General features: G+C 31.1%; 1 protein-coding gene across 1 annotated transcript in view; it reads right to left on the bottom strand.

Annotated features, from left to right (window-relative positions):
- Positions 1–4,132: 4,132 nt before the first annotated feature.
- Positions 4,133–11,340, bottom strand: part of LOC132731739 (uncharacterized) — a 28,467-nt gene continuing 21,259 nt past the window's right edge. Inside the window, exons 8-12 of the mRNA XM_060718021.1 lie at positions 10,436–10,515; positions 8,483–8,542; positions 6,075–6,129; positions 5,279–5,398; positions 4,133–4,259 (exon numbers count right to left, since the gene is read on the bottom strand). Of these exons, the coding sequence (XP_060574004.1) occupies positions 4,252–4,259; positions 5,279–5,398; positions 6,075–6,129; positions 8,483–8,542; positions 10,436–10,515 (323 nt within the window). The 3' untranslated portion in view covers positions 4,133–4,251. The remainder of the gene's footprint in view (positions 4,260–5,278; positions 5,399–6,074; positions 6,130–8,482; positions 8,543–10,435; positions 10,516–11,340) is intronic.

Here is an 11,340-nt window from a genome sequence, read left to right as displayed (position 1 = left end):
GGTCTCCTTTACTGTACACAAGTCCTATAGTTTATGTACCGTTAGTTTATAATGGTCTCCTTTACTATACACAAGTCCTATAGTTTATGTACCGTTAGTTTATAATGGTCTCCTTTACTATACACAAGTCCTATAGTTTATGTACTGTTAGTTTATAATGGTCTCCTTTACTATACACAAGTCCTATAGTTTATGTACCGTTAGTTTATAATGGTCTCCTTTACTATACACAAGTCCTATAGTTTATGTACCGTTAGTTTATAATGGTCTCCTTTACTATACACAAGTCCTTTAGTTTATGTACAGTTAGTTTATAATGGTCTCCTTTACTATACACAAGTCCTATAGTTTATGTACAGTTAGTTTATAATGGTCTCCTTTACTATACACAAGTCCTATAGTTTATAATGGTCTCCTTTACTATACACAAGTCCTATAGTTTATGTACCGTTAGTTTATAATGGTCTCCTTTACTATACACAAGTCCAATAGTTTATAATGGTCTCCTTTACTATACCCAAGTACTATAGTTCATGTACCGTTAGTTTATAATGGTCTCCTTTACTATACACAAGTCCAATAGTTTATAATGGTCTCCTTTACTATACACAAGTCCTATAGTTTATGTACAGTTAGTTTATAATGGCCTTCTTTACTATACACAAGTCCTATAGTTCATGTACCGTTAGTTTATAATGGTCTCCTTTACTATACACAAGTCCTATAGTTTATGTACAGTTAGTTTATAATGGTCTTCTTTACTATACACAAGTCCTATAGTTTATGTACCGTTAGTTTATAATGGTCTCCTTTACTATACACAAGTCCTATAGTTTATGTACCGTTGGTTTATAATGGTCTCCTTTACTATACACAAGTCCTATAGTTTATAATGGTCTCCTTTACTATACACAAGTCCTATAGTTTATGTACAGTTAGTTTATAATGGTCTCCTTTACTATACACAAGTCCTACAGTTTATCGTTTAAGGCCAAAAAATAAACCACTCATGTCTACGGCCTTCAGGTCAATCCCCATGCATCAAAAGTCCAAACCAGTTTTAAATAGCGGATAAACACCGCTCGGACCGATATTGTTTCTTAAATATCATAAGAAAGGAGAGAAATATAATATACAAATTTCTTTTTCTTTATTACTGACTGCAGTATTCTATACAGCTATTCTGTAATCAAATGATATGACACTGGTAAAATAAGAAAATAAACAATATTAAACAAGTTGCATGTTGTCGGTTTCAATGTGACCTTTACAATATAACAGTCTTACACTACATGTATATAATTACCAGTGACAGGAAGTGGATATACTATTTCAGGGTTTATGTGCAAAATCAAAACCAAGGGCTATTATTTCTGCATAAATAATCATATCACAAAATCCTAACAATATGTTAAAGGGCACTTAATAACATTTGAAAACAAATATTCTGTGAAAGTTAGGTTAAAATCCATTGAGAGATTTATGAGGAGTTGAGCAGGGAAGAGATTGTTACGCCCAGCCTCCCCCAGACATTTATCAGTCTTGTAACCAGATTGTTCAATTGGAAATCTTGGCTAAAAATGATCACATAAAATAATGAGAAGATTGATGACATACATAATATTCTCCAGGTCATTAATGTGGTAAACTCCAAATAAAACAACACTTGTACATACTGGTATATTATACTATATTCCTGTATGCTATATATACAAAAGAAATTGTAAAATCAAACTTTATTCTGCATATTTTATAAAGGTCACATTAAAACAGACTTAAAATTACACAATGATTCAAATACAATATTAAGTATTATTTCATTTCTGTTTACCTTGTTAAACAAAAAGTTTATTCATGGAAAACTAAACTTACATAGTAAAGAACTAAAAAAAAATTCAGTACTATAAAAATAAATTTAAGCAATTATACCAATAATTTCAAAATTTCCAAAGAGTTTACTGTTATCTGTATCATATATATATGTAAAACATTGCATTTTACTTGATTCTACAAGCCATGTAAAATATGATTTAAGAAAAAAAAAACAAAAGGTTAATTAAGCAGTGTACTATACTCTGTGTGACTTGACAATTTTCTATACAGTAATTTAGAAATTTTAAAGGAAAAAAATAATCTGGAAAAGGCGTGATCCCTCAGAAACATTAATCACAACATTAAAGACCTGTCAAGTCCACAAAGATTTGATTAATCACAATTTTCTTGTTAGCATACAACACTGTTGACATTACTTTACTTGACATTACTTTACTTTATATGTTAGAAAACATTTCCGCTTATTTTCACAATACTACATCTATTTCTCTGTCCTTAACATTATTAAAACTTTAATAACATGTCAAGAAAATTTCAAACTCTGTTATCAGGTTTAAAATTTCAAAAAACATGCATGTCAAAAAAAAATTAAACAAACATCTTTAATCTGTAACTTGGCTTTTCCAACATAGATTGGATATTCAACAAAACATGAACATATATGGCCCCTTTCCTTACAAAATCTTTAATGAACATTTACAAAATAAAGAAAAAAACATCAAACATTCATAATGAATGAAAGAGAAACAGTAACATATATGAAAAAAATGGAAATATACATAATTGTATAAAAAAAACTTAGAAAACAAAATTTAGAAAAAGAACATATACAATACTCATGATTCACAGTTATTTATACAGTTTTAAATGTTATGAAATTTTATACAATATTTTAATTTTTTTCAAAACTTTTACTGGTATAGTTTAAGTATAGTCAATTTTCAACACATTTACATGCACAACAAGAACATATTGGTGAACTTGACTTAAATGGTTTTCTAGTTTAAGAAAAGAAACCCTTAAAAGTGGCTTATTGACAAAAAAAAACGACTGGTAGAGAAGACATTAATGTAAATGTGAATCACTCTTTTTGCATTTCAGCATATATCTTCATCTATTTTTCATGCTTCTTTAACACAGTTTTGACTGACAAGACTTTCCTGGATAACTAACAAATAATAACCATATTCTCAGCAAGTGACTAAACTGTTTTTTTCCCCCACATGTTTTTCTGAATCGGGCAGGGGAAAAAAAAAATGCCCAAATTTATTTTATTTTCAAAAATTTCTTTAAACCCTCTGAGAAATTTTTTTTCCCCCTTTTGGAAATTGAAGTAGCCACCACTGTGCTACCCATGTTAAGCTAAGGGGGACGGAAGGCCTTTTCCATGAAAAAATTAAATTCTAATGGTATGGGTTTTTTTGACAAATAGTCAGTATAAATTTAAAATAAACCTAGGTGGCAACTAAAAGGATATACCCAATTTTTTTTTAAATACAATTTTAATTTTTTTAAAAAAATTTTGGGAGGTGTGCAACTTTAAAAAACTTTTTTTCCCAAAAAGGTATTTTTTTCATCAAAAATACATCTGTGATAGATATTTACACCAAAATAAAACATCCAAAAGTAAAAAGAGTAATACATAAAGAATATTTCATTATCAGACACTAATTATTGTCAAAAGAAGTATACTGTATAAACATAAATTCTAAAAAAATTAAGTTATGTCCCATGTGAAAAACAATTTGCTTGGAGGGAAAAAATGAAGAAAAAAAACAAAAAAAAAACCTGAACATTGATACTTCTGTGAATAATGTAACAATGTGGGTTTGGTCAAAAACTCTAGGCAAGAATTCATACATTTCAATACAGGTTTCTTTGCTTGGTGTTTAGAATTGCTCTTTTTAAGTCTTGTTGAATCAACATTCAATTTTCATGGTTTATGTATCAAATGATAGTAAATTTATCATATAACAACATGTGTTAAAATATATGCCGCAAAAAATATCATTTTTCTTATTATTTACAACAACTCAAGTCAACAGGTTTGGTGCCCACTTGTTACTTTCTATTTTATAACAAAGTTTTCATCATCATCATCAACATCATCATCATAATCAATCCTTATACATCAAGAATATTTAACAATAATATCTATTTCACAACAAATTATCATCATCATCATCTCTATAATGCATTAAGTATATTTAACAAAAGTTGTTGGACAACAAATTATTGTATCAATTAGTAAATGTCTACTATACATTGTACTTAGTTAACAATGAACATGTCAAATTTCTTTTTCTTTTCCTTCTCCAAAAAAATACAGACATGTATATTATTTATATCAAACTTGTAACAGTCAGATTTGCACCATTAATTTGAGTCAAGTTACACAATGACCACACCATATCTCCTCTAATCATCTGAAATGATACAGAAAAAACTCTGAAATTTATAACAGAAAATGTCTCTAAAATATAAACCGAAAATTCTATCTAAAATATAAACAGAATAACAGTATCTGTCATATGTTGCAGTTTGGAATATCCGTCCCGAGGGGACCTGCCCATGAGCAAGTTACCGAGGGGGATGGATATTCACATTTGAACTGCAAACATATGTCAGATATTGTTTCTTCCATATTCTACCATTATCCATATTTTAAACTCTTTACCTTAATAAAACATTTTCCATGGAATTTTATGTCATAACACCCTTAACTATTTTCTTACAGCAACATATGAATTTAAAACTTTATTCAAACGGTAAAATTACGTCATCCTAAACATAACATTGAATAGCAAGCGACTCAGATGAAATTTCCAGCATGGGTAAAACACCAGTCTGATATGCAAGAAACTCTAGTATTATCAACAGAAATTCTCTATTTATAAATATACAAACAAATTTCTGAATCAATAACAGAAAATCTCTGTAAATAATAAACCGAAACTCTTTAAAAAAAAAAAGAGCTCTCTAAATTACAAAATTAAACGAAATAAAAAAACCAAAGTGACTCTTCCAACTATCCAAACAGATTTATTATCTATAATATGAAAAGTTATAGACTAATAAGAAATTACAGAATATTAAGAAATTATAGAATACAGGATTTTTTCCCCAGGAATTTGGGAACATGACCCATACCCATGGAATTGGGAAATTCAGCAGTGTTTTGTTACAAATTGGGAAAAAAAAGCATGACAGAAATTTTTAAATCGCTGTCTAGAATGGCATTTTCAAACATTTAAGCACCATAACAGTGAAGAAGCCCTTATTTTTAAACATTTTAGAATTTGTTATTCAGTATTTTTATTTTGTAACTTTCAATTGGGAATTTTTTCCTGTGGATTGGGAAAATAATTGTTTATTTTTCAATTAGGAATACGACCGTAAAATAAGCCAAAAAAATCTCTGGTCAATATAAAGAGACTGATCATACCATCAGCTTCATCATCATATATATCACTGTTTGTTATTACTGCCTCTAAAGATGAACTCTCGTCTCGTAATTGAGATGACAAATATTTCATCATTCCAAATGTCTTCACACGCTTCCTTCCTGTAATATATATATAGAGGATATTGAATGAGTGTAAGTTCAATATTGAATTCATTGAACAAGTTGAATAAAATTATATTATGCGAGCATAATTATTTTATATAAGGAGTTCAATAAATTCAGTAATGAACTTACATGAATTTAATATTCTATTTATCACATACCAAAAATAAAGACCATTTAAAGTAAAAAAGAGTCGTTTTTCATTGACCCGCCTATAGTATAACGCTAACATTTAGCTCATCTTTACACTATGTTTGTATAAGGCAAATGACGTCACGTCAAGATATATGCACGGACGTGCAATACCATTTTTACGGAGTCGCTAAATCGACACAGGTATGTGATAAACTAATATATTACATATCAATATATCTATTTTCAAATTTCAGCTCTATTTTTCACATTTAAGTTCATATTATCTTTTTTATGGTTATGAAAACAACAGGCATTTCAAATGCCAACAAAAAAAATTAATCTTTCCCAGATAAAAAAAAAATATATGACCATGCATGTTTAATGGTTCCTTGCTATTTAACCCTTGCCTAGTGAATTGAAACTTACAAAAATATAGACTGGGTCATTTGACATGACATAAGTCTTTATGACTAATAATACACAAGTATTATAATCTGCCCATACAATGGTGTTTGTGTGTAGAGTGAGGATAACTTACCAAATACTTTCTGTAGTTGTTCATCACATATCATAAATCTCTTGTCTTTAGGGTCCTAATAATTATAAATATACAATATCATACAATAAGTAACTAGAATACTATTGTATTGTAAAACAAGAGGGCCATGATGGCCCTGAGGTCGCTCACCTGTATATAGGCCCCACACCCCCGGGCCAATTTTTACCCAAGGGCTTTTATTTGTTTATTTGAACAGACTTTGGTAGACACCCAAGAAGATGTTTCATGTAAACATCTAATTTCTAGCTCATTGGCTTTTTTAAAAGAAGATTTTTAAAGTTTTTACTATACACATATAGTTAAAAACAATGACACCCCTGGGGCAGGGCCAGTTTTGACCCCCGGGCGTTTATTTAACAAACTTTATAGATATTTACTCAAAGATGTTTTCATGCTTAATATCTAAACTCTAGCTATTTGGGTTTTTCCCAAAAAAAGATTTTTAAGTTTTTTTGCTAATACACATATAAGGAAAAATCAATAACCCCCACCCCCCGGGCGGGGCCAGCTTTGACCCCAGGGCTTTTATTTGAACATACTTGGTAGACACCCCATTAGAACATGTTTCATGCTAAATATCTTAGCTCTAGCTCTTTGAGTTCTTTAAAAGAAGATTTTTTAAGTTTTTACTATATGCATATAGGGAAAATCAATGACCCCTGAGGGGGGGCCAATTTTGACCCCAGGGCTTTTATTTGAACAAACTTGGTAGATTCACTCATTAGAAGATGTTTCATGCTAAATATCTTAGCTCTAGCTCTTTGGTTCTTTAAAAGAAGATTTTTTTAAGTTTTTTTACTATATGCAATATAGGGAAAATCTGTGACCCCCTGGGGCGGGGTCAATTTTGACCCAGGGCTTTATTTGAACAAAACTTGGTAGAAATTCACTAGAAGATGTTTTCATGCCAAATATCTAAGCTCTAAGCTCTTTATGGTTCTTTAAAAGAAGATTTTTTAAGTTTTTACTATACGCATATAGGGAAAATCAATGACCCCCGGGGCGGGGCCAATTTTTTGACCCCAGGGCTTTTTTATTTGAACAAACTTGGTAGAAATTCACTAGAAGATGTTTCATGCCAAAATATCTAAGCTCTAGCTCTTACGGTTTTTTAAAAAAGATTTTTTAAGTTTTTACTATATGCATATAGGGAAAATCAATGACCCCCAGGGGCGGGGGCCAATTTTGACCCCCAGGGCTTTTATTTGAACAAACTTGGTAGACACCCATTAGAACATGTTTCAATGCCTAAATATCTAAGCTCTAGCTCTTATGGTTTTTTTTAAAAGAAGATATTTAAAGTTTTTTCTTTTGGTTGCCATGGCAACCGAGAGTTCTGCATGGAATTAAATTCTTTGAACAATTTTTAAAGGTGACCACCAAAGGAACATTCCTGTGAAGTTTGGATGAAATTGGCTCAGTGGTTTATGAGGAGATGTCATTTAAAGCAAAAGTTTACGGACGGACGGACGACGGACGGACGACGGACGCCGGACGAAAAGCGATCACAAAAGCTCACCCTGTCACTTTGTGACAGGTGAGCTAAAAAACCAAAAACAACTTTATATCACAACCGAGAGATAAAAACCAAACTTTTTTTTTTACTTTAAAGCACATTATAAATGAAATGTCATACTTTATAAGGTAACAGCAGGCAATTACTGCTTTTCTTTCTTTTGAATTCCTAAATACAGAATAATTAAAAATCTAACCATCTAACTTTATTTAAGGTAGAATTAAGTCCAATCTTCTTGGAATTAGTATTTTTTATGATTAACAAGTGGATATAGTGTACTTTAACTCACAATGCAAGTTCATGCCAGTCAAATTGGTGTTTGTATTTTCACATAAATTTACATGTATTATTTGTACTGACTACTGACTTGGAACTCTCCCAGATTTAATTTTTTGTGTATGGGACATGGCACAGTGTTGGTATAGTGTAAAAAGTAATTCAAGAAAAAAAAATACTGTATATATAATATTATATATACAGTTTTTTTTTCTAAATTACTTTTTGCCCAACACTTTGCTGAGTCCCTGTTCAAACAAAATTCCAAACAAAATAAAATACTGAATTAGCCAAACATTTCACCTTGTAAATGAGCATAAACCTTTCTTACCATTAATTCTCAGCTGAAAAATGTTAAAGACCTGTTTTTGAATTTGAAAATGTGCATTTTGCAATCAAAGAATTACAATATGAGAAGTAAATCAACTGAGCAGCTCAAAATATACTCGGGTAAGTCTGTACTGTTTTACAAAATTGATCTAGCACTAGGTGACGTCAACAAGTTCCACTGAAATGTTACCAATCTGGATGTTGACAAAAATAAATCTGCTAAAAATGTAACCAAGATATGCAGTATAATCATCATATTACCTACCTGAAGCTTTCTTTCCTTCACTATTTCCCACATTTTCTTCACTATTTCATTTCTTGCCAACTATAAAGAAGGGAAGTTATTTATTAATATTACATTTTCATAGAGTAAAATTATCCTCTGTGTAAGTTAACAAACTTGTGGTCTTGTAACAGTTGTATTCATACTTCAATATAAGGTTGAATTTAGAAGCACCACTTATTTCCCGCAACAACATTGTTACATACACTGAAATATTAATGACATATTCAAGAAAATCACCAGCAGTAAACAAGATTTGGGGACCTTACAGAAGTGTAGGGGGGTTAAGGCTCCTGGGATAAACAATAATTTTTCCTTCCAACGGCTTATTTCCTTACAAAATTCGTATCAACATTGCCTTGTACAGTATAAAGCCACAGCAGAAAGTATAAACTGGGTGTTAGAAGCCCTAATGACAAGGTAACAAAGGTATAACTACAACTAGGGCATGAGGAATGTACAAGATCCAAATATTACATGTCAAAACAAGAGCACCGCTAGGCGGAGCATTATATGCCCGAAAGTGTTGTTTTTTTAGTAAGGATGAAGCATTTGTAAGACATGGGAATTACATAAATTATCAATAGGGATCTTCTACCCAATATTGACAATCATCATATGAAGCTTGAACACCATGTGCCAAATGAAACTTAAGTTATGCTCCGGAAACTGTTGTCAATTTAAAGGTAATAGTGACCTTGGCCTTTGGCCTAGTGACCCCAAAATCAATAGGGGTCTTCTACCCAGTATGGACAATCATCATATGAAGTTTAAATATTGTGGGCCAAATGGAACTTAAGTTATGCTCCGGAAACTGAACTGTTTTCAGTTTAAAGTTAATATTGACCTTTGACCTTGTGACCCCAAAATCAATAGGGGTCTTCTACCTAATATGGACAATCATCCTATGAAGTTTGAATATTGTGGGCCGAATGGAACTTAAGTTCAGCTCCGGAAACCAAATTGCTAACGGACAGACGCCAGGGGGTATAACATAATATGCCCGAAATTCTTTCGGGCAGATAAAAACCAAAATTGAGCAATCTATTTGATATAAAAACTATGGTAGATGATTTGTTTTCAATTCGTTCCCCCGCCATTTCAACTTGTTAATTTTCGACAAATCAGCCACCATAATAAACTGTTATACCAAACATGAGAAATTAAGTCCAATTTTAGCAAGCACTCATGTTTTTATGGCCAACAATCATTATGGTGAGTCCTCGTCTGCCTGTGAAATTTCTGACAGCTTTTCTATCAAATGTGGTCAATTATCACCATTAGTGTGTATAAAAAACTAAATCCAGACTTTAATAAGTAGCCAACAAGTGCAATCCTAACATCTGGTATCAGCTCAAACAATCAATAACACTAACAAGAGATTACCTCAGACTTTATACAAGTGCAGCAGTGACTTAACAGCATTTGACTTATATCAGCTAGATGACATAAATCTGTCCCTATAGATAGCTTCTGCTATGTACCACGCATGTTACATTGAATTGAAATTAATTTTTATATAAATGGTATTCCAGTTGTCAGAATTTGATTTCAGATCTCCCCCCTTTCTGATTAATCACGCCATATTTTCCGCTCCAGAAAGCCCCATTTGTTTTGAAAATTGGGAAAAAAATCACAGTGCATATGTATTAGTGGGCTGATAATGGCATAGCTCAATCAGTTAAAGCCAGAGACTTGTAACTAATCAATCTTTCAAATGAGTCTTTACATCGATTTACCATTTTAAAGGACCAGGAGAATCTTCTGGAATTGGGGCATCTTTCTGTGTCTGTATCTTGCACTATCCTCCAAAATATAAAATGACTAACACTCTCCTTGAGGACTCACACATATGGGCAACCAGTGGTAAGTATAAATAAACTCGAATACATACACATGCTGCAAATGTCTTCAATACAACGCAATATGTTTTACCTTGTCTGTGCCCATAACTCCAGCTAGTTCTGGTGATAATAAACATGGTCGAGAATAAGCACTGTTTCCACCACCACCTCCTGTAATATAAATTAAAATAAACATTATCTCCTGTATTACAATATTTACACATTTCTCAATGAAATATATAGAGGATATTTGTTTAGTTCAGTGTAAGATCGAAATATATTTCACCAAGTGAGCACCAAAAGGTATATTTCACGAGTGGCGCAGCCACGAGTGAAATTTAAACTTTTTTTTTTTTTTTTTTTAGGCCCCAACTGGGTAACCCCATTTATTTCAAATTCTTTTACATTTATACATATAATAGTACATATTTATAGATATAATAGTACCTCATTACATCAGAATATTAAAATAATTACTAAATTTGAGTATAAAGCTATATTTTTGCTGCCTGTTATTGAAAAAAAAAAATATATATATATATATGAAGAGGTATAAGTTACCATGAATTTTTGTCAATATACTACAGATGTGTATGTATGGGGGGAAATCGGTATAATTTTATACATTTTAATAAAGATATTACAACACACATAGCTTTATACCCTTCGAGTAAGTACATTATAATAAAACCATATGTACAATGTAAGAACATTAATTAAGAATGGTATTATCAGGTTAAATTTATTTATCTAATTCAGTATGTCAGTGTAGTTTATTCAATTAAAGATCTTACTAATTGCCATCTATTATTTTCATCTTCTGTCAAGTTTGTATCTTTATAAATATTCCATGCTAATTTAAGACTATTTTTAAAACCAATACATGTGGGTAGCACCTTTTTTCTCTTTGACAAATAAATATATCTTTTTAGTTCTAAAAACAAAATGTCATATTTAAAATCTTTAGATTCTGAACCTAAAATAACTGATTTACAG

Source organism: Ruditapes philippinarum, unplaced genomic scaffold, assembly GCF_026571515.1.
Source record: "Ruditapes philippinarum isolate M1 unplaced genomic scaffold, ASM2657151v2 ctg5_1_1_1_1, whole genome shotgun sequence".
In the NCBI taxonomy this organism is placed as follows: domain Eukaryota; kingdom Metazoa; phylum Mollusca; class Bivalvia; order Venerida; family Veneridae; genus Ruditapes; species Ruditapes philippinarum.
Note: the sequence above shows the minus strand (reverse complement) of the source record. Positions and strands in the feature narration are given on the sequence as shown.